The following is a 25,537-nucleotide window of genomic DNA, read 5'->3' as shown; positions in this document are numbered from 1 at the left end:
TGTCCTCACTCCGTCTACGCAGCCGTGACGTCAGGCGCAGACTCCCGTCTGCAACGCAGACTTTTTAGGAGTAACGCGAACGCAGCCAGTATTTCTGTAGCCAATAACACGCGACGATTCCAAAAAGCCACGCCCACTCCTACTGACGCTTTCATTTCCAGTGACGCTATCGTTTCGTTACAGGAAATTGAAACGAGTTCAGAAACAGAGTCCATTTTCTGTTTTGTTTAAGAACTCGGGCAGAGTGCGGGGTGAAAGTTATTGCTCGCAAAAGTAAAACGAGTCTGTTTCTTTTTTTTTTATCACACCAGAAGAAGTACGAATTTTATATGAATGTTAATTCTCCAGTAAAATAAAGAAAAATACATTAAAACTAGAGGGTTATTAAACTAAAATAAGCGAAGATGGACGTCAGTATCTCCGTTTCGTTCCTTCAAGACGAGCTCGCCTCTACCATCGAGCACGCAGTGAAAACGGCTGTAGACATCGTCTTGTGTGAAATTACACACGTTTTTGGCAGTAAATTCAATGAATTACAAATCGAACTGGCTGGAAAGGATAAAGAAAATGCAAGTCTGAGGCTGAGATTGGAAATATCAGAGAGCGAGTTGAAAGCAGTGCGGGAATGCATGAACGCTGCAGATGCAGACATTAAACAACCTCTCAGAAACATGAACCCCGACTGCAATGAACAAGACTTTCAGAGGAACGAGAACCAGGGATTATTTCAAGGTAAGAATGATTTATTTATTTATTTATTTATTTATTTATTTTTATGGTATTGCTTGGTCATTTCAGCTAACTTATTAGTCGATTTTATTGGTGAGGTATTGGTCAGAATTTTCTCTTAAGACACTTTTAAAGTGCTAATTGTGAGTGCTGTTATTAACAGTAATAACTCAACTCCACTGTCCTAATAGTATACCATTCTAATTAATTATGAAGACTATAGGAGGCACTTTTTTCCACAGAGAATTGTGAGGGTCTGGAACCAACTCCCCAGTAATGCTGTTGAAGGTGACACCCTGGGATCCTTCAAGAAGCTGCTTGATGAGATTCTGGGATCAATAAGCTACTAACAACCAAACGAGCAAGATGGGCTGAATGGCCTCCTCTCGTTTGTAAACTTTCTTATGTTTTTATAAGAAAGTACTGCATGTGTTTGTATATCTCAACCGAGATTATTAAGATTTAAATGAGTATTCTATTAAATATAAGAAAGTACTAGTCTATATTGGTAAATCTTAACCAGTTTAATTAAGAGATCAATGGCTGTCCTTCAGGTACAGGGATATCTTGTATGGAGTAAACTGTGAGTAGCAAATTAAACAAGCCTATAGTCCCATAGAGACTTTAACAAACCATATTGCAGAGGGTTAGGGTAATGATTTGTGAGCTTTGATATCAGTATACAGCAGCAAATTGAGTGTTCATGTTTGATTAGGGCAGCAGTGTGGAGTAGTGGTTAGGGCTCTGGACTCTTGACCGGAGGAGCGTGGGTTCAATCCCAGGTGGGGGACACTGCTGCTGTACCCTTGAGCAAGGTACTTTACCTAGATTGCTCCAGTAAAAAAAACCCAACTGTATAAATGGGTAATTGTATGTAAAAATAATGTGATGTCTTGTAACAATTGTAAGTCACCCTGGATAAGGGCGTCTGCTAAGAAATAAATAATAATAATAATAATAAACTATTTGCCTGCAAATATATTTGTTGATAAATGATAGATTTGTTAAGTCTGGGCGACTTAATCATATATTTGTGGGTTGCTGATGCTGATGGACACACACAGTGCAACAATACTTGTGTGTTTTTAAACCCTGTGTGTTTATTTGTGAAACACTGCACTTTGTGCCTTGAGGTCTGTGGCAGGGAGGAGTTCTGTCGCAGGTTCCTGTGCATGTGTGTGCAGCTGAGGCGCGTTGCTGGGCAACCAGTTGAGCAGTTAGGCTCTGAGCTGATCGGGATGTCTGGATTGGTTGGGGGCGGTGCCCGGGAATGCTGCGTGGAGCTCAGAAGTAGGTTAGTTTAGGGGGTGTTGATCCCAGTGTACAGAGAGGGCTTTTATAATGTAGTCAGTTCCTGGAGCGGGACATTTCTTTTAGTGAGACTAATACCTCTGGTTACAACCATGAACCGTGCTACAAACCCAGTTCACTGGTTCAGTGGACCCATGACCGCTAGGTCAAGTGACCGCATCGTGAAAACACACAACCAGACGACCTGACGACCTGGTCATAGAGCGAAGCAGCCCAGGTCTTCGCCCTCGCACAGCCCCACAGGCTTGTTTACCATTAATACAAACTGTGTTAATTTTATTAAGCCTGAGGCAATGCATCGATGCATTCTATCGTTTGACAACTATCGATAGTCAAGCCTGTGCGGCATTTTTGTGTAAAGGGTTTAAGCAAAGGACAGTTTTGATTGAAATTGGAATCAGTTATTGCATTAAGCGCAGAGCTTCTCTGCTCCCTTCAGGTCTGACTCTCTGAATCTGCATGCGATTGAGCTCACCTTCTCCCCCCTGCCCCACCCCCTGTGAGTGTTTACTGATGGGATTGCATCTGTGCAGGAGTCTTCAAAGTAACAGAGCAAGTTAAGAGCGTTGTGATAGAACAAATACTGTATCGAGCGAGCTACAAATACAATGCCTTCCAATGTTGGGCAATTGTTTTCTAAAAGTAAGATGGAAAACAAGTAAGGTAAAGGAAGTAATGTTTGGGATACTTCGGTAAAACAACTAATCTGCGTAACCATTTAATGAGATGACACCCTACAAAACTTCAAACAAAATCTGCATTTATTCATCTGAACTACCCCGGAGTGAAAATGAAGAAAAATAACCAAGATCGTTCCAAACGTTATGTCTTTGGTCAGAAATATTAAAGCATCCTGGACTCGTCAGTCCCCAGTGAGCAGGTATTCAGTAATGCTGGGCAGATTGTAAGCAAGTGCCAGTTATTTCTTAAATTAAAACAAAATGTGGATTATTTTCCATAACACAATTCAAATATAAGCCATGGACAACGCTGTTTTTACTACACTGCTGTGGATAGTGATAGCTTTTTTAAAAAATATTTTTTTCTCTTGATTTGTTATGGATTTAAACAACTTTTTTATTTTGCTTTGACCCCCCCCCCCCCCCACTGGTAGGAATCAACATGAATAAGTTAAATAAATATATATATATATATATATTTAATTACTATATGCATAAACAGATGTAATCAACTTAATATGCAGAATAGTTTTAAAAGCGTTACTAGCAATGCTACACAGTAATCCACAGCTCCACATGTATTACATGTATTTTTTTTACGCATATTTTTTAAATGTATTCATTTGAGTAATTTATCATCAGTAGTCCGTCGCATATCCGACTGCTGTGGTGCCACAGTAAGGGCGGATATTATAAAAAGGAAGAGGTTTGGCAATTGCCTCCCAGTAGCTTTTATAATTGGTGCAACAGGAAGATTGACACTGGGGCGGGTTTTATTCTCAGTCGATCTGGCGCTTTATTGGTGCAGTGGGCGTGGTATGGTTTCAACTCCACGGAGTAATAAAGTTAATGACAAGCATTTTTTTCTGAAGTTTGTTATATATTTTTAATAAAATGGCATCTCTAAACAAAGGAACGATGCAAAGCCACGTTTGGAAGTATTTTGAGGAACCAGACAAGAAAACCGTGGTATGTAAATAATTATGCCAGACAAAATCGACATACCAGAAAAACACGTTCAGTGCTTCACCATTTGAAATGAAAACATTCAGAAATTACTGTGGACGTCCCCAATAAATATTTGATCACAAAAATGAAATTTCTGCGGATGGAGTTACTGTTAGCTGTAAAAAGCAAACATCCATAACAAACAGAACACACCAGATGGCGACTGACATTCATTTAGCCCTTACATCCCTGTGAGTACGCATAACACGATTTTATAAGGACGGTTTCAATATTAATTAAAAGAACGCATATGTGTAAATAAATTATGTATAGGCTTTAATTTACCAGTACACTTTTACGCAAATCACTTGTTTGAAAAAATATGTTCTCTGTCTATGCTATGGGATATTTTATATATACACACACATACACACACACACTGCTGTGCAAAAGTCTTACATTTTGAGGGGGGGGGGGGGCGGGTTATACTACCATAGAATCAACCCATGCCATCTACAGAACATCATGGCATGTATACATTTATTTAAAAAAATTTTTTAAAAAAATACACATTTTACACTTTTTTTTTTTTTTTGGATGCTTCTTGCGCCCCCATTTGGACTGCTTTGTGCCCCCCCCTGTTGAGAACCACTTGGTAAATGTGTGATGGATTAGCTACTACAAAACATCATATTAGCTGCTCATGTATAGTTTACTTTGAGTTTTTGAAGATTCTGATCAACGTGAATTAAAGATTGCTAAATGACGGACTTGGTTTCTTCTCACCCAAACTAAGCTGTATTAATAAGTCAAAGTTGTATAATAGTGGAAAACACTAGTGGAGGCTTTGAGTAAATTGTTGATGCTCATAACATCAGTATATATTGCAACTCCTGAATGAATCCAAGACTTATGCGCAGCAGAGTGTCTGTAAGATTACCCGTTTGTGGCACCGATCCCTGAACAGTAGCGTTAATATAACAATGTAATGGAATCTGTGCATTTGATAGATTCTGTAACACATGCAGCTGTTGTTGTAGTAGTAATAATAATAATAATAATAATAATAATAATAATAATAATTAGTAGAAGTAGTGGTGGTAGTTTTGTTTTGTTCTTTGATATAATATAATGAAAAAAAAAGTTTATTTTATTTTATTCTCTTTGTGCTCACAGGGCCAGCGCAGGTACATCTCAATAGTGCAGTACAAATACAGAGACACATTTATCAAGATAAAATATAATAATACAAATGCTTTTGAAAATATCAAATTCCCATTGGGCATTGATTTTTTAGTACTGCATGCAGGACAGCCGTTATAAGATTGTTACCTTAATTAAAAATGTGCCCCAATTTATTACACAGGTTAATCAACTAATGCCCATAAATAAATCAATCAAAAATTTAAATCGAGTGACAGCGCTAATTTCAATGGTGTGTGTGTTTTTTTTTTTGGTACATCATAATATAATATAAACCCTGTGTGTGTGTATGTAGATATGGTTTAAACGCTGACACCTGCATAGCATTTAAACGTGTATAAAAATGTACCAAAAGCACATCCCTAATAACAAGATTACCATTTACAGTGGATTATTTATAATAACTTTGCAGAATAGAAAGCAAATACATGTGTTTCCAACAAGATTCCCAAATACTGTCTTTTTATTCTGTGCATCCAAAGACTTCTTATTAAAAGTTTAAGCATCACTGTTTAATATTCTACACTTAACCAGCACTTTGTCAGTCCCAAACCTTTGTGGCATAAATTATATATTAAATAAACTGGAACAAATTATTGTGTGAATCAGATTATTCTGCCTTTAGTCTTATTGCAACTGTGGTACCATTCAGTAGTGGAAATTGTAAAGGGGTGCTTGAGCTGAAACCTCCAGACAGAAGGGGTACAGTTTAAAAAATAAAAAAAAGGTTGAAAACCACAACTTAAGCTATCAGCTCTTTTGTTGAGGCATTCTAGGAAATTAAATATTTTTTTCACACTTTTAAATGGTAGGACTACTTTTTTTCTACCATATTATCACAGTATTTAAGTCCAAAACATGCAGGTTATTTTCGCACACTGACTATTTTATAAAATGACCTGTATTTCCATTTTTGGGTGCTACCTCCAGGTCTCTCAAATATCCCAATATTGTTCACATTTTTTATTTATTTATTTTATTTATATAGTGCGTTTCATACCATGGTATCTCAAAGCGCTTTACAGACAGTATGTATCATGATCAAGAAACAAGACCGAATATAATCACACAATTAACAAAATACAATGATATTAATAACAATAAATAGCAAATATCTAGATAGGACAAAAATAAAATAAATAAGAATAACAAATAAAATACAAAGTTAGCAGATAAAAATAGATAACAGAAACTTTATATCTAGATTAGGTTAAAAAAAAAAAAAGCTGATCTATAAAAATGAGTTTTTAAGTCTTTAAGCCGACCTTAAAGTGCGCAGAGGTTTATATGGGGACAGAATCTCTCTTAGGTACTCTGGTGCCATTTAGTGCTTTATATGTTAATAATAATGCATGTAGATGTGCAACACCATAATAATAGATTGTAGATCAAATTTCTATTCGTTATTAATTATTATTTTAAAATTTTTGACCAAACTGCCTTCATCATTAAGCCATGGGGTACAGACTTTGGGTTATGTGGGACCCAATTTACTTCCCGTCTATAGCTTTTCCATATACTTCACAACACCGGTTATACATAAGAGCATAAGAAAGGTTACAGACTAGAGGAGGCCATTCGACCCATCTTGCTCGTTTGGTTGTTAGTGGCTTATTGATCCTAGAATCTCATCAAGCAGCTTCTTGAAGGATCCCAAAGTGTCAGCTTCAACAACATTACTGGGGAGCTGGTTCCAGACCCTCACAATTCTCTGTGTAAAAAAAGTGCCTCCTATTTTCTGTTCTGAATGCCCATTTATCTAATCTCCATTTGTGACCCCTAGACCTTGTTTCTTTATTCAGGTCAAAAAAGTCCCCTGGGTTGACATTGTCAATACCTTTTAGAATTTTGAATGCTTGAATCAGATCACTGCGTAGTCTTCTTTATTCAAGACTGAATAGATTCAATTCTTTGAGCCTGTCTGCATACGACCTACCTTTTTAAAGCTGGGATAATTCTGGTTGCTCTTCTTTGCACTCTTTCTAGAGCAGCAATATCCTTTTTGTAACTAGGTGACCAGAACGGAATACAATATTCTAGATGAGGTCTTACTAATGCATTGTAAAGTTTTAACATTACTTCCCTTGATTTAAATTCAGTGCTTTTCACAATATATACAAGCATCTTGTTAGCCTTTTTTTATAGCTTCCCCACATTGTCTAGATGAAGACATTTCTGAGCCAACATAAACTCCTAGGTCTTTTTCATAGATTCCTTCTTCAATTTCAGTATCTCCCATATGATATTTATAATGCACATTTTTATTGCCTGCGTGCAGTGCCTTACACTTTTCTCTATTAATTTTCATTTACCATGTATCTGCCCAGTTCTGAATGCTGTCTAGATCATTTTGAATGACCTTTGCTGCTGCAACAGTGTTTGCCACTCCTCCTATTTTTGTGTTGTCTGCAAATTTAACAAGTTTGCTTGCTATACCAGAATCAAAATCATTAATGTAGATTATGAATAGCAGAGGACCTAATACTGACACCCTGGGACCCTTCAAGAAGCTGCTTGATGAGATTCTGGGATCAATAAGCTACTAACAACCAAACGAGCAAGGTGGGCCGAGTGGCTTCCTCTCGTTTGTAAACTTTCTTATGTTCCTGTGATTCCTGTGGTACATCACTGGTTATCTCGCTCCATTTTGAGGTTTCTCCTCTAATCAGTACTTTCTGTTTTCTACCTGTTAACCACTCCCTAATCCATGTGCATGCATTTCCTTGAATTCCTACTGCGTTCTGTTTGAGAATTAATCTTTTATGCGGGACTTTGTCAAAAGCTTTCTGGAAATCTAAATAAACCATGTCATATGCTTACATCACCTAATTGAGGCATTGATCACCCCTCTACCACAGATACTTTAGAAGCAATGCTGGATCCAGCCTCATTCCCAGCTCAGGGGAATGTAACTGGGCACACGATATCCATTTATAAATAAAATAAACACCTTCTCATAAATTGTTCCACCGGAATGACCCAGTGACTTCTCTCAGTAGAATATTGACAAGGGGCTGGCTTTGTAGAGGAACCTGGGTAGTAAGTAAGAGTTCTAATTGAGTACAATTTTCTTTCACACAGATCTCACAGAGAGCCATGCTATGTCTAAATCTGAAGCAGTTTGGACAGAAACAGTTTACACACAAGAGGAGTCCTTTGACCAGGAGTGGTGTGCAAGTCTAAAGAAGGGTACAGAGATGACATTTGTTAAAGATGGAGAGGTCCCTCAACAGAAATGTGTTCCTATTAAAGAGGAATTCATAGAACAGGAATGTGTCCCCATCACAGAGGAAGTTCCTACTGAAACTAATGTCTGTACACTGGAGGAGAACAACAAGCTGGGATCCAGCCTATGTGATGATTGTCCACCTGAATGTGAACTGGGATTTAGAGGTAATTATACTTTAGTCATGCTAGCTCAAGTTAACTTAACCACTATGTCAGTGGCTTGCAAGTTGCAACATAACTGTCCTTGCTACTGTGACATGTGCTAGATGTACACCCACCAGTATGCCACTTTCAAATGTTAGATATTTCCCATTTCCCTGTTTCTGGTAGACTGTTTGCAGTTGTGCTGCTGCCACAGCTTTACAGTGATGCTGGGATCACATGTCTCATCAGTGGGTTGCTAAGTGTCACCAGAAGAAACATTTCAATACAGCACTTGCATGTAAACCTGATCTTATACTTTTATTCCTCAAAGCGATATTAAGTGGGGTGGAAATCAGTGACTGGTACATGTGAGTGATATTAACCGGAGTGTGTTGATAATCAAAGTGATATTCTCAGGCACTTGTCCTCATTGATATTCTGGCCGGCAAATTTCAATGTGGTGGTAATAAAAAAAGGCTAACATTGGGGCAGCAATGTGGAGTAGTGGTTAGTGCTCTGGACTCCTGACCGGAGGGTCGTGGGTTCAATCCCAGGTGGGGGACACTGCTGCTGTACCCTTGAGCAAGGTACTTTACCTAGATTGCTCCAGTAAAAACCCAACTGTATAAATGGCTAATTGTATGTATAAATAATGGGATATCTTGTAACAATTGTAAGTCGCCCTGGATAAGGGCATCTGCTAAGAAATAAATAATAATAATAATAATAATAATAATAACAACATTAACAGGAGTGATTTTAAGTGGATTTTGATTGTATTCTCTAAATGTGCAGTTCGCTATAGGAGTTGTTCATGGTTATGAGGGGAAACCCTGCATAAGAATGAATGTTTGAGAATGCTGTACAATAACCTTTCTTTCTTTCTTTCTTTCTTTCTTTCTTTCGCTTCTACAGTAGATGAAGGAGAACACGACTCCACTTCATCACCCCACAGCAAAAACTCTTCCAGCGGCAAACCGCAGAGCAAGAAACGCAGACCCATGACCCATGAAGAACATATAAAGAAATTCAAAACTTGCTCAGTTAAAGAGACTGCACAGTCTGTGTGTGTGAACAATTCTGAAACTCAGGGCAACTTGAAGACCTTGCCTTGCTCTACTAAAGGTGGGAAGAGTTCCTGTCAATTAGGCTCTCCTGAAACTCACAAGGGAAATCACACAGGAGGGGCTTCATTTCACTGTTATGATTGTGGGAAGAATTTCAGTTGTTTATCACATCTGAAAACACACGAGCGTGTTCACACAGGAGAGAAACCTCATCACTGCACTCAGTGTGGGAAGAGATTCACACAGTTAGGACATCTTCAATCACACCAGCGCATTCACACAGGAGAGAAACCTTATCACTGCAATTACTGTGAGAAGAGCTTCAGTGAATTAGGAAGTCTTAAAAAACACCAACGAATTCACACAGGAGAGAAGCCGTACCACTGTAATGACTGTGAGAAGAGTTTCACTCAGTTGCAACATTTAAAAGCACACCAAAGAATTCACACTGGAGAGAAGCCATACCACTGTAATGACTGTGAGAAGAGTTTCAGTCAGTTACAAAATCTCAGAAAACACCTAAGAATTCACACAGCAGTGAAACCCTGAATGCTGAATGCTGGGAAAGGTTTCATCTGGTGGAGCACATTAAAAACCTGTCACTGAAGAGGAATGTGATTTAAAAAAAAATATATATATATATATATATATAATATATATATATATATAACAAACAAGCCTCTCCTATAAAAAAAAAAACATTCCTTCACAAAGACATCTCAGAAGTGTTTACTGCACCGGCCTGCATTTACAGACAAGAGGATAACATTCCAGGTGGAGATATCAGAGCTTCAACAAAACAGACACAGTGTGAGACACTATTTCACACCCTCGCTGGTAAGAGAGAGACATGCAGAGATGTTTAACTCATGGGAGGTGTTGCTTTCAGATATCCCACTGACTGAGACTGCAATCATTAATTCAGCAGTAAGCATCTACTGATGGGACACATGGATCCATGCCAGCACTTAATTGCTTTTGTTTCAATCTAGGGGCGGGTTTCAGAACAAAACAAATATGACCTCTATTTAAAAATAAAAATTAATTGGCTAAGTCACGTGCCCTCCCATCTACTGGTAATAAAGCTATGCATCTTCTACTGAGAAGGGCAAATCTTGAAGTTCCATATGGGTTGCTGGAAGTTAACCATTTCATCCTGCCTGCATTAACACAGTAACTAATGCCTATACTGGGCAAAACCGCTGGCTCAAGATAATAATAAATAATAATCTTCATTTTATAAAGCGCCTAATGCACACATCTGAAAGCGCTGCACAAACACAAAAACACACAGAGAACCATCTATACATGCATCATATTAAGAGTATCCCTAATATAAAAAGAAACTACACAAATCAAAAACCAAATCATGATAAAAATGCCTGAACGTAAAATTGTGTCTTTAACCCTTTGCGGTCCATTGTCGGACCTGGTCCGACATTGCAATTATTCCTATCAGATCCATTGTCGGACCCTGTCCGACATCATTATAGAAACGCAAAAAACGGGTTTTAGTCGTTTTTTCTCTGGAAAAAGTCGAGAAAGCCATTCAATGGCCGAGTGGGAACGAGAGGAGCTGAGACAAGTCGAAAAAAAATAAATAAATAAAAGGCGTATACATGGCCCTGGTATCGGATAACGGGGCAGTCATAAGTAAACAAGCTGGCTGATAGTGAGTCCCCGCACAGAGAACACGGACATTTAAAAAGCTTTTTTGAGATGTTATAGTAATAAAATAATGACTTGGATCGCATTATTGAGGAGTTTGGTGATAAAACGAGTGATCCGGAGATGATTGATCGGTATGTACCACTATTATTATTATTATTTATTACTTACATAGGTGAAAGCTATAGCGAACGAAAGGGTGGGGCGGGGCTGGAGATGCCTAGTGAGTGCTTTGTTGATATGCAGGGTCTTTTAAACCCGTTTGACTGTGAAAAAAAAAAAACTTTTAAACAGCGCGTCTAAAATTAACTGCCCGTGTGAAAATAAATTAGACCTGGCGTGCCTGACGCGCATTTAATAAATGGACCGCAAAGGGTTAACTGTTTTTTAAAAGCATCAGCGGTCCCCTGATAGATTGAGGAAGGTCGTTCCAAAGTTTGAGCGCATAGCGGCAAAAAGCCCCATCGCCCATGGAGTGAAGCTTAGTTTGGGGTATTGCCAATAAACCCGAGGATGAAGAACGTAGATTACGTACGGGTGCGTAAGCAATCCAGCTATGTAACATGGAGCGAAACCGTTCAGAGCCTTATAGGTTAACAACAGTATTTTAAAATCAGTCCTGCTCTCAACCAGCAACCAGTGCAAAGAAGAAAGAACCGGTGTAATATGGGCATCCAGTTTAGTTCCAGGTAAAATGCCAGCAGCGGAGTTCTGAATATATTGTAGGCTGCTAATAGCAGCCTTGGAGACACCTGCAAACAATGTGTTACAATAATCGAGCTGGTAAGAAACAAAGGCATGAACTAGCCTTTCTGCATCAGGCACAGACAACATAGGGCACAGACAAGCAATGTCACGAAGGTGAAAAAAAGGATACCTTGGTGACATTGCAGATGACTCGAAAGTAAGGCTAGGGTCAAAGACCACACCAAGTTTCCTAACTGGTGTAAATACTGGACTTCTTTGCATCCCTCGAGGCTGGACCATAGAGCAACGACCATCGCATGATTGGTATTCTTGTTTCTTCTTCATAAGAGTGCTTTATTATTTCAAAAGAGACTTAAGTCAAATTAAGGTAACTGTGCTGAATAGCTTAGAATTAGGATGCTTTTTAAATGCGTGTAATGATGTTTGTTGTTTAAATATGTGTAGGTGATACTTGATGTAGGTGTTTCTGAAGTAGGGGTGTTAATCGATTCATCACACCTGTGGACTTTGATCGATTAAAAAAAAAAAGTGATTGATCGATTTAATCTTGTCTACACGAGTGCGGTATCCAAAAACGGTGTGCGATAAAGAAATCTTGAAAAATGGTGAAGGGTACTTCTAAAGACCTTGGCAAAAGGGCAACTGGAAGATATACCCAATATTCACAATATCAGAATGAAGAAAAAGAGACTGCAACTTGCAACATTTGCTCATCGTTGCTTTCCTCTCATTGCAGTACTACAAATCTATCGTATCATCTTCGCCACAAGTAAGCTGATTTTTCTTTTTATTCAATGTATTTCTTTCAAATGGTATCAGACAATTAACAGCTCTATCGTACTGATTTAACTACAGTGTATATAGGTAGTGTTTGCTGTCAGGAGCATCAAAACTAAAGGGTACATAAGGACCTTTTAATTTTATTGTGTTACATGTTCCCATGTGTGTTTTTTTTTTTAACATTTTGACCACTTTTTTAAAGTTTTAAATTGCATTCCCTGCCTCAAGATGGCTTCACATGTACCTGCACGGGCCTCTCAGAACTGCATTTCCCATCATCCTCCTGCTCACATATGTAACTGAGATGGATTTACCAGCGAGCAGGAGGATGATGGGAAATGTAGTTCTGAGAGGTTGAAGTGTATGTATCCCAAGTTATTATGCATCCTGTATTTTGGAGCATTTTATAAAATACTATGGAAGGTTGAAAAATTGTTTGGCTTGGTAAATGTGAAAAAGGTTGGAATGGCTCCAAAGATACCTATTGGATTTCAAAGTTACTGTTTTCTTATGATTTTACAAATGAAAATGCAAATTAAAACAAATTGAAATACCTTACAAAAACTAGTTTGGGTGGCAAAATAAACAAGAAAACAGGAAGTCAGTATACATTGTATGTCTGCAAACACAAATTTAAGTCATATTTATATATTGTATATAGGGCTTCTGTTTTTTTGAGTTTTATTAATTGTGTTTTTCGGTGCTTATTTTTAGCTATTTTTGAGTTTTATGTAGATCGTTTTTTTGGGGGCTTTCGTTTTTGATGTACTCTATGAAATTAGTGTTTTCGGTTACTTTCCAAAATGCTTGAGCGTTTTTCTTTCTGTCAAAATATGTATAGTAACTGGACAGTACTTGCACACTTAAGTTCCTTCTTTCCTTTGCTGTCTTCCACAACGAAATCCCTACGGTCACTGGCACATTCATCTGGGGTTTTTGTGTGGAGGCATCTCTGTTCATTTCGCCACAATTCTGTTTCAAATTCTCCGTATCTTAACTGTAATACAGCTTGAAATCCCGCTAACAAGCCTCCAACCTGATTGTAATCTCGTTTACAATCTCGCCAGCGGCGTCTCCAATAGAAATGTAGGAATGTGTTTTCTCACTCAGTAGTTGGGGCGGGTTTAAATTATTGAGAACGAATCACTGACAGGTGCAAGTCAGGAAGGCGGGACATTGCCCAACAACACTGGGAAATGTGTTTATTATTTTTTTATTTTTTAATGGGAAAAGGGTAAAGTCAATGTGAATTGATAAAGCATTTCCACAGTTATTTTCCAGTGTTTTCTGGTGTTTATTGGCTATCCACCAATTTTAATTTTTTTTTGTATCTGGTGTTTTATCGGTTAAAACCAAAAATCAGAAGCCTGAATTATATGAAAGATTCCAGTTGTACCCTTTAGAAATCAGACACTCAACAGTACTTTAAGCACTTTATTTACAAAAACAAACAAACAGCAAAACAAAAACCTAACTCCCACGTGGAGGACTAAACTGTACTTTTCTTCCAGTTCTAACTAAAACTGGACAGCTAAGCCGTTTACAGACTTAATAAGGTTCACACAGTACCTTTACTCAGGATTCATAATGTCTGCGTGACTGGTTTTATACCAGCTCGAAAGGGAGGTAAAACCCCACCAATATGCACAGACATTTTTATGTGTGGTCAGATTGGTGATCTCAACATACGCTGTGAACGGGTAGCATTTGGTTGAATACGTTTTGAGATACAAAGTGGTGTAAAAAACAGCTTTTTATTTTTTTTTTTAAAGAAATGATTAAGATGCTTTTTTGTACAATTTTATCTCAAAGTATAGCAATTAAGGAACCACGCTCAGCATACACATAGTCGCGGGGGTGTAGATGTGCAACAGGGTATTCATATTTTTTTGGGGGGGACCTAGTTTTACAGAAATTGAACCCCAAAGATAATGGTCTGACGTCGTTACTAGGTAGAGGCACTGAATATGGAGACATGGAATATATAGCTCAGCACACACGAGTCACATCTGTGTTTGTCTGGATTAAAATTGGTAATCAGTGATAATGTTTTTTGTATTTGTGCCTTAAACACTGGGGAAACTAATGTGGAGTAGTGGTTAGGGCTCTGGACTCTTGACCAGAGGGTCGTGGGTTCAATCCCAGGTGGGGGACACTGCTGCTGTACTCTTGAGCAAGGTACTTTACCTAGATTGCTCCAGTAAAAACCCAACTGTATAAATGGGTAATTGTATGTAAAAATAATGTGATATCTTGTAACAATTGTAAGTCGCCCTGGCTAAGGGCATCTGCTAATAATAATAATAATAATAATGTTTTTAATTTAGGAAATACCATTTTCTTTTCCCCCTCTCACTTTTGTTGTTATGGTACGGTCTGGAGTTCAATGATACCATTCCATTCCACAAAGAAATCTGTGTTGCTGTTGGTATTAAAACTGTTAACCTATTCTCTCTGCTTTTAAATAATAAAACATGACAAATGAAAGTGACTCTGTGTATAGTGTTGCTTATTATACAATTAAGATTACATTAAACAGGTGGGGATGCAACCTCTAGCATGCAGCTACTACAGCAATTGCAAGCAACAGCATTGTTACAGTACAGATTTCATTCAGAGGTACATACTGACGTCCACATTTAGCAAAGTTTAACAGTAACACAATGCTGGTTGACAACAAGACATGAATGATAACATGCTCCTGTTTACAGTTTTTAAATGAATATTCCAAAATGAAAATGATTTTGTAAAGACATTAATGCATTTTATATGTTTATTCCTACCAAAAATTACCTATCTGGAATGTCACTTATGCTGTGTTAGAAAATAAACATACTGCTCCATATCACCAGATTTGTATAACACCATTTTAAAATTCAAACACAGAATTCATTGTCCCCCATATTGTTTGTTTATTGATTATATAATATTGCACTTATAGACATCGTGTGTGCGCGCTATTTGTATGTATTTATAATATTTGTATATTATCTGTATATTATCTGTATTATATTTGTTGTATTACAACATACATATAACCAGATTTATATTGCGCCAATTTAAAATTCAAACAGAATTATACCCATATTTTTTTTATATAGTTTATTAGATTTTTGTGATATTGCAATTAATACAGCACTTGCCAATTTCAAGCATGACAGAGTGTAATTGATAGGAAAACATTTTCAGCTCTGGCAATTGTGTTCCACAAAGTGAAAACCATCAGCCATGGTCACTATGTTGCCTGGGTGTGAAAAGATGAGCAATGGTTTCAGTGTAATGATACACAATGCACACAACGCATCAGACTGCCTAAAAACCTACATGATTCTGTCTAGAGAGAGTGGACAAAGCCATACAACATGAAGAATCACTGCCCTCAGCACTACTGTTCAAAGTTGACCCCACCACTCCAGCCTCAGGTACAGTTGTTGCTGTCCCCACCTTTTTTTAATTTCAATGTCATAATTGGCTTGCAGCATAACAGTATGTTAGCAAACATTCAGTCAACTGTAAAGTTTGAAAGAAGAATGGTTAATCACAGTGCAAACATACACACTGCAGAAAATGCAGTGACTCCTTTTGCCATGTGAAACACTGCAGTCAATACAAGAAAGCCAATGTTGCAGATTTGAGAGACAGAAAAATTCATACATTGTTTATATGAATATTGCTGATTTGCGTTTGGAGAAATATGGCTTGTTTAACATTAGTTCCAGTAATACATGGAAGGTCCCTAATTAATTCTATAGCACTGCTGTATTCTGAGTTTATTGGTTTTACTTAGAACATTGGTGAAATAATTTGCTTGACAGCAGACACTGTGGGAATGCTAATGCATTTACTGTATATGTTACCAATGACAAGGACTGTGATTTCCCAGTGTTCTGTACACCAGTCTTAAGGGAGAATTTGCCATTGAATATATACATACAGTTGTCCTGTGTTATACTTTTATAACACTGACTTTGCAACTGCAGACAACATTGGACAATTTCTTTTAAAAGTGTACTTTTTAGAATTGATTGGAAGTACATGTGGCAAAGTGGTTGACTGTGTGCAGGTGAAGGTAATGCAGCAGTGATCAAGACACAGACAGACCGATGTAATCCAGGTGCAATGTTGTTTAATGGTTTGTAATCCAATTCCCTGATGGTGTAAGAACAGTAAATAATAAACAATGTTAACAGGCAATACAGCGGCGTGTATTGCTCCGCTTAAATCCACGGTTGGTTGCCAAAGAATATACAGTCCCGTTCTTATTCACCCACATGTAGCACAGACACAAGTCCACAGTGCGTGCTCTAGTGCGCGTAGTGAAAATACAGTTCTTTAGTGATACAAAGTGCAGTGATGTTGATCCTGGTTTAGTACAAGCCTTTGGCGACAGCTCCGGATCGTGTTAGAGAGAGGAGGGGGTGATGCAACACTTGCAGTTTGAACAGCAACTTCCATCACATTACAAACATGCAAATCATAACACTAATAACACAAGGATTGATACATACAGGAAATTATTAAAATGTACATATTATAAAACATACATTTAGTGCGAGTGAAAAAGGCATAAATAAATTAGAATGTATCACATGTTATCCAATTAAAAAATATATAGCATGTAAAGAATAATTCTTGAAAGCAAGGCACTCGCGGTGCTCCATATAAATACACTTGAAAATGAGGGCTTTTCACTTTTTGGCAACTTTCGGTTAATGACAACTTGCTGGGAACCGAGAGGTTGTTAATAAGCGGCATCTACTGTATATAAAAAAAAAACGTATTCTTATTTTTTTGTCTGTTAACACAGTATATATATATATATATATATATATATATATATATATATATATATATATATATATATATATATATATATATATATATATATATATATATATGGTACAGGGATCCTGGGATATATAAGGCAGCGCAACAGTAATTAGGTGGCGTGTTCTGTAAGGCGATTACCCAGCCGGAATGAGACACGCGAGAGGGCGGCCGTGAAGGTTGTTGTTCCTCAGCCTGTCGGAAGAAATGTGCATTCAGTGAAGGCGTTTGCACAGCCTGGATAGAACAGGAGTAGACTGGAGAGGAAGCAGTCTTGAGTACAGCGCATGGTGAATTGCAGCAAGAAGACAAAGCAAAGCGGAGTGTGCGAGTGCTGTCGGGAGGCTTGATTAAAAAAGCTTCCATTTCCAAGGCTACCCTGTTCGGGAGGACTTTAATAAAGTAAGAAGTGTTACAGTTATTGTCGTGCTGGGGACAACTGTACCACAAAGTCAAGTTAAAGCAGCAGAACGAGCCTGTCTACTGTTGCGAGTAATAAAAACCTGTTCAAATATTATTCAGCCAGAAGCTTCTGGTTTCACTTTATAACTGCGTGCAGTAGTCACCTGTTGAAGAGAAAAGCACTGAATAAAAAGGACTGTTTTGGAGAACGGTCTGCACTTCACTTTTGCAAAATGAATGTCTGTTAAAGCCAAGCCAGGACGGCGAGGTATTTTTAGAAACAAAGTAAATGGTGCCAGCGCACTATCAATAGGGACGTTGTTTTGTATGCAGTGCATAAACAGTTGCTGAACAAACAATCTTACTTGAATGGGCTTTATAAATATTAAATGGCTGTGTTTGAACGGACTGTTTAAGTGTAAAAATGAACTGTGCTGAAATGCACTGAATAAGCTAACACAGGCTGCACTTTTAAGGGACTGTCTAAAAATTTCAGAGCCTGTTTAACGCCTAAAATTTAAGGGATGATCTAAAAACGTCAAACGCTTGCTTAAAAACGAACTGTGTAAAATCAAGCTGGAGAAATTACCTGGTGGAGATCTTCCAAAGAAAGGTGCAAGCAGGATCAGGAGTCAGCCGGGGGCAACCAGGAAACCCTGGAACGGATTTACCAAGACTGCACGGGACTGTGCAGTAAAAGTACCACAGAATACTGTGAGCATCAGTACGAACTGTTTCTTTTTACTTACCTGGAGTTTAGCTCGGGTAAGGCTGAGTCAGGGGAAGTGAAAGTGGTAGTTAGCGCCCAGAGTGGCAGGTTTTGTTTTCTTTTGTCTTGATTACATCACACCACAGTATTATACTTTAATAAAACTGACCGATTTCAACTTCTTCTGTTGTTCTGCGTGTCTCTCTCACACCACCAGTTGGCTACCACATAGAAATACTGAACGTCTTGTTCTTGTGTGTGTGTGTGTGTGTGTGTGTATATACACAGTACTGTGCAAAAGTTTTAGGCAGGTGTGAAAAAATGCTGTAAAGTAAGAATGCTTTCAAAAATAGACATGTTAATAGAATATATTTATCAATTAACTAAATGCAAAGTGAGTGAACAGAAGAAAAATCTAAATCAAATCCATATTTGGTGTGACCACCCTTTGCCTTCAAAACAGCATCAATTCTTCTAGGTACACTTGCACAAAGTCAGGGATTTTGTAGGCATATAGTCAGGTGTATGATTAAACAATTATACCAAACAGGTGCTAATGATCATCAATTCAATATGTAGGTTGAAACACAATCATTAACTGAAACAGAAACAGCTGTGTAGGAGGAATAAAACTGGGTGAGGAACAGCCAAACTCAGCTAACAAGGTGAGGTTGCTGAAGACAGTTTACTGTCAAAAGTCATACACCATGGCAAGACTGAGCACAGCAACAAGACACAAGGTATTTATACTGCATCAGCAAGGTCTCTCCCAGGCAGAAATTTCAAGGCAGACAGGGGTTTCCAGATGTGCTGTCCAAGCTCTTCTGAAGAAGCACAAAGAAACGGGCAACGTTCAGGACCATAGACGCAGTGGTCGGCCAAGGAAACTTACTGCAGCAGATGAAAGACACATCATGCTTAGTTCCCTTCGCAATCGGAAGATGTCCAGCAGTGCCATCAGCTCAGAATTGGCAGAAAACAGTGGGACCCTGGTATCTAAAGGAAACAAAAAAGACGCGCAATTACTGATCACTTTATTAATTAGAAACAATACATGGAATACAATTAATGAAAGAACAGTAGATCTTGCAGTTAAATTGTTGCATTTTTTGTCTCTATTTTAAATGATACCTGTCAGCGTTAAACAATTTAAAGGAGAAATACTTTTTTTTAAAAAAGTAGCAAAGCTTAAAGAATGCTGTAATATATAAACTCACCTTTAGTCCGTGTGGACTGCACATCGATTCCGGAAGACAAGTGATTCGGGGTGAGGTTCGGACAGTATGAGTTAACCGCATCCCCAGCCCCGAGCCAGTACCAGATATCATGCGAGGCCAGGGTTTCACGGTTCAGGCTCTTCTCGGCTCGACAAAATGAACCATGTGAAACTAGCCGTACCGTGAGGGCTTGGGTGTGCAAGTGTGAAAAGCCTATGAGTCTCAGTAGGGTAGGAAAGAATAATCAAATAATTGGAAATAGGCAATCATTGATGTACCAGGTGGTTGTAACGTTTTATGTGGGATGTGTTTCAATCTATAAAAGTTTGGCTGACAGAGGTAAACACATTTTGCCATCTGCTTGTCCCGAGCAGAACCTGTCAGAAAAATATTCTAAGATTCTGTCACACATCCAAATGTAGAGTGCCGTCAAGGGAACAGTTTTTTATGGCCGATATTTCCAACCATGTATGGCAGTGGAAAGTTAAGCCCCTTGAAATGTACGGTTACTGCCAATTACAAACTACAAAACATGCTGCTGGTATTTCAGTAAACTGTGGACTCATCACAGGTAGAATTACAGCTTACCATATGAAAATAAAATGATTTTATTGATGGAGCATTTAATATAACATGGCTGTTTAAAACTGCAGTATAACATAATTTCAGTTTGAATGAAAAAACAAATTATGCTATTCAATTCTGTTTCAATTAAATCCATATTCTCATGGCTACCTACTGTATATGGTTCTACAAATGTTCAAAATAAATGAAGGACAGTAGAGTGTTGTTAATTTTAACTAGAAAATGTGTGAAGTGTGACATGCCTACAACTGTTTCCATTATATTATAATTTGTGTATTTTGCAGATGCCTTTATCCAAGGTGACTTACAGAGACTAGGGTGTGTGAGCTATGTATCAGATGCAGAGTCACTTACAACAACATCTCACCCAAAAAATGGAGCACAAGGAGGTTAAGTGACATGCTCAGGGTCACACAGTGAGTCAGTGAGAGAGGCAGGATTTGAACCCGGGACCAGAGATGGAGTCTCGAGACCTGGCCTTGGTCTCGAGATCGCATTTTGAGTTCTTGGTCTCGATCTCGGTCCCGGCACGTCGGTCTTGACAATACGCTCGGGTATCTTATCTCCTCATTTTCACCCAAATCCACAAGCACTCATAGACATAAATAGTTATTAATGACAAAAAATATGGTTTAATTACAAAGAAAAATTTAAAATACACTCTAGTAGCATTTAGTAGCATCCTCTCAACATAGACAGGGCAGCAGTGTGGAGTAGTGGTTAGGACTCTGATTGGCTAGAGAGATTAGAAGATGTGCCAATCCTGTACTAGCAAAAGAGAAGGCGAGCGTGACGTTTCCTTTTCTGTTTGTTCATTTGTAATATTTTACTATGAAAGTACTGATAGAGTCACTGTAGCACCCGATTTGACTGTAATCAGTGTATTCCATAGGCGTAATCAAGACACATCAGACACATTTGAATTGTCTATGTGTTCCCCCATGAGCCACACATGGGGTCTGTAGGTGATCATTAACACATTAAATGGTGTTCACAGAATTTATCTTTTGTAGTTTTTAAGATATTATTGTTTTGTAAAATAAATGCTTGTGGCAGAGCAGGGCTCTGCCCTTGTAAATATTGACAGGGATGGGGTTAAATTCTCCTCCCCGCCCAGGTTTATTGTGTCAGGTGGGAGTCATCAGTAATCAATTAGCACCCAGCCAACTGACATAAAAGGAGGCCTCAGCTCCTCAGTGGAGAGAGGTAGCTGAGGAAGTAAGGGTGGTTTTTCTTTGCGTACTGGATTTTTGGTTAATTTTGCAATCCAGTGAAGACAAAACTAAGCCTGGAAGCCTTATTTTTGTAAGTTTTACTTTGTGTTTATTGTGTTTAAGAACCTTTTTTTTTGGCCCTCGTGCCTGTTTATTTTGTGTTTTCTATTTAGTAAAAGTATTTTGTTTGAACTGCAGTCTGTCTCTGAGCCTCATCCTGTCACAATGCTGTTTAGCTTATTTGCGTATGTGTCGCTGACGTCACTGAGACGGGCAGAAGAGTCAGGCTTGAGGTTTACTCTGTCCTGTACCAGCGTCCCCTGGTGGGCGTTTTCCCGAAGGTGTTTTTGACAAAGTTGTATATTGAAATTATCAACACCAACAAGTATCTTTTTAATTTAGCCAGCAAAATATTTTCTACACAATTAAAACAAACTACACTATTGTAGTAAAATAAAAATAATACATGACTTTTCTCGGAGCATCTAAATATTTTATTGTGGTTACTAGTTCTATTCATAGAAGGAGGCTGTGTGGTCCAGTGGTTAAAGAAAAGGGCTTGTAACCAGGAGGTCTCCGGTTCAAATCCCACCTCAGCCACTGACTCATTGTGTGACCCTGAGCAAGTCACTTCACCTCCTTGTGCTCTGTCTTTTGGGTGAGACGTAGTTTTAAGTGGCTGCAGCTGATGCGTAGTTCACACACCCTAGTCTCTGTAAGTCGCCTTGGATAAAGGCGTCTGCTAAATAAACAAATAATAATAACAAGCTACCTCACTGAACATGGCTTCTTTTCTGACAGCAATATACACGTGCCATGAGATAAATGTTTTATTCAAATATATTTGTATAAAATTTAATTACATATATATTATCAATTGACCTTGATTCTTTTTGTTTTCTGTTTTTAAGGAACATAAAGCAGACAGACTATCACAGAACCAGCTGGCTTGCTACACAATGCAGACACTGCCTCTTCCTCTGTTTGGCTGCTAGCAAGATCTTTACAGCGATTTGCTGAAAATAATTCAATAGCAGCATATATTAAATTATATAGCTATCAGAAGCTTAAATTGTGCAGCTTATTGTGGTGACGTCAATTTGTCCAACTCTCCTTATTTTAGCAACAGCAATTGATAATTAAAGGCGCAGCAGTCTGTAACAGTATGTAACACTAGCACAGAGCCTCTTCGACAACTTTTGTTAATGGAGTGTTAACGGTCAATGCGTGTCCGGTTTTCAGTGTACTAGAAAGGTGGTCAGCAAGTTTAAAATCCGGACTGTCCGGGCTAAAACCGGACAGTTGACAACCCCACTTCAGATAGCTGCTGCATGGCAACCAAACAAGTCACAAACCTGAGCCTCTAGATAGATTATCTAGACACACTGTTATGCTATAAACATTCTCTAAGTTTCCAAATCTTTCTCCATTTGAGGAGTTATAAAACAAATTGTTTTCTATGGGAAAATACAGCCTTGAGGCTGATGTAAACAAATCACTTTTTGGTTACTTCTCTCTCTTGTAACTTGGCAACCCCTGGGAGTTTTTCATGTGGGTGGTCTCTTTAGATGCACAAGGGTCTAAGGAAACAAAAATGGTGGGTGTTTTTCCGAACGCGTTTAAGTTCCACAAAATTGGACTGTTTTTTCATAGAGATTCATGGTCGGGGAGGGGCTTGTATTTTATCCTGTAGCTCAAAAACCCATGGGGCACCAAGCTAGAAGGAGGTCTATATATGTCCAAGGGTCTAAGGAAACAAAAACGTTTTCCAGAAGGTGTTTATAATGCGGTTTGCCATAGACATTTCTGGGAGCTGTATCTCGGGTTCTGGGGGACCCCGAGACTTCAAATTCACCACAGGGGTCCCCCTCCGGCCCCTAGTCAATCTTTCCAAGTGACATGCACCCAGCTGGGAAGGGCCCCAATTCTGACTTTTTTGAAAGGCTATTAGAAATCTATGATCACAGGTCCACTTGAGGGTGAAAATGGGAAAATTTGTTTAAGAACATAAGAAAGGTTGCAAACAGAATCTCATCAAGCAGCTTCTTGAAGGATCCCAGGGTGTCAGCTTCAGCAACATTACTGGGGAGTTGGTTCCAGATCCTCACAATTCTCTGTGTAAAAAAGTGCCTCCTATTTTCTGTTCTGAATGCCCCTTTATCTAATCTCCATTTGTGACCCCTGGTCCTTGTTTCTTTTATTCAGGTAAAAAGTCCCCCGGGTTGACATTGTCTATACCTCTTAGGATTTTGAATGTTTGAATCAGATCACTGCGTAGTCTTCTTTGTTCAAGACTGAATAGATTCAATTCTTTTAGCCTGTCTGCATACGACATGCCTTTTAAACCCGGGATAATTCTGGTTGCTCTTCTTTGCACTCTTTCTAGAGCAGCAATATCTTTTTTGTAACGAGGTGACCAGAACTGAACACAATATTCTAGATGAGGTCTTACTAATGCATTGTAAAGTTTTACCATTACTTCCCTTGACTTAAATTTTACACTTTTCAATATATATCCGAGCATTTTGTTGGACCCATTTATAGCTTCCCCACAATGTCTAGAAGATATTTCTGAGTCAACATAAATGCTTTGATCTTTTTCATAGATTCCTTCTTCAATTTCAGTATCTCCCATATGGTATTTGTAATGGAAATTTTTATTTCCTGCATGCAGTACCTTACACTTTTCTATAATAAATGTCATTTGCTATGTGTTTGCCCAGTTCTGAATGCTGCCTAGATCATTTTGAATGACCTTTGCTGCTGCAGTGGTGTTTGCCACTCCTCCTATTTTTGTGTCATCTGCAAATTTAACAAGTTTGCTTACTATACAAGAATCTAAATCATTAATGTAGATTAGGAAGAGCAGAGGACCTAATACTGATCCCTGTGGTACTCCACTGGTTACCTCGCTCCATTTTGAGGTTTCTCCTCTAATCAGTACATTCTGTTTTCTACATGTTAACCACTCCCTCATCCATGTGCATGCATTTCCTTGAATCCTTACTGCGTTCAGTTTGAGAATTAATCTTTCATGCGGGACTTTGTCAAAAGCTTTCTGGAAATCTAAATAAACCATGTCATATGTTTTGCAATTATCCATTGTCGATGTTGCATCCTCAAAAAAATCCAGCAGGTTAGTTAGACACGATCTCCCTTTCCTAATATCATGCTGTCTGTCTCCCAGGATATTGTTCCCATATAGGTTAGGGGTGTCAAACTCAGCTCCTGGAGGGCAGCAGTGTCCTCTGGTTTTCGTTCCACCCAAGCTCTCAATTACTTAAATGGTCTAATTATTTGATTAACTGGACACATTTAACACTTCTCTTCAGTTCAGTTTCACAGGTAGTGTACCTTGAATCAAGTGCATTTCTAAAACCATCAACTGAAAAACATATGCCAAATTCAACAAATAATTAGATCAATTATGTTAATTGAGAGCTTAAGTTGGAAAGAAAACCAGAAGACCCTGTGGCCCTCGAGGACTGGAGTTTGACACTCCTGATATAAGTTGTAATGGCGTCAAGCTCTAGGGTGCCAGATAGTAATAAATGTCCTATCAAATTATTTAACTTAACCACATTACCAGGACCAGAAAACCCATGATCCTATTCAAGTCCTATATAGTCAACCAGAGTAAAAGGGGACTATTAATTAATTGAATGACCAAACAAGTTGCTTATGAGGTAATTATATATATATATATATATATATATATATATATATATATATATATATATATATATTAGATGGCTCCCGCTTTAAGTCCATTTACCCAAAATAATGAAACCAAAATTACAAAAGCAAAATAAAAAAACCAAGTTTTACAAAACAAAGAAACAAAACATGTACAGAACAAAATATTAATTAACCAAACATAAAAAAAAGTTAATTGCTGTGGTAGTAACAAACAGTACAAGACAATGAAAAGCTTTTCATCCCTATTGGAAACCTGCTTTAAATACGGTCCTTCCAAGAGACAAACTAACTTTACCATCGTGTTACCAAAGACACCTCTTTAGTAATCAACGCCAGTGGTTGCGGGAATATACCCTCACGAGCCAATTTACACTATTAAACTGCAAGCCGGGTTTCAATAGTCTCAGCGAACACACAC

General features: G+C 38.2%; 1 protein-coding gene across 1 annotated transcript; it reads left to right on the top strand.

Moving 5' to 3' along the window:
• Positions 1 to 162: 162 nt before the first annotated feature.
• Positions 163 to 9,951, top strand: LOC117971029 (zinc finger protein OZF-like). The gene is made up of 3 exons (XM_059017783.1): positions 163 to 732; positions 7,953 to 8,264; positions 9,159 to 9,951. Exons 1-3 carry the CDS (start codon positions 405 to 407, stop codon positions 9,857 to 9,859), a joined length of 1,341 nt encoding a protein of 446 aa, XP_058873766.1. The 5' UTR covers positions 163 to 404; the 3' UTR covers positions 9,860 to 9,951.
• The last annotated feature ends 15,586 nt before the right edge of the window (positions 9,952 to 25,537 follow it).

Source organism: Acipenser ruthenus, chromosome 57, assembly GCF_902713425.1.
Source record: "Acipenser ruthenus chromosome 57, fAciRut3.2 maternal haplotype, whole genome shotgun sequence".
NCBI classification, from domain to species: Eukaryota; Metazoa; Chordata; class Actinopteri; order Acipenseriformes; family Acipenseridae; genus Acipenser; species Acipenser ruthenus.
Note: the sequence above shows the minus strand (reverse complement) of the source record. Positions and strands in the feature narration are given on the sequence as shown.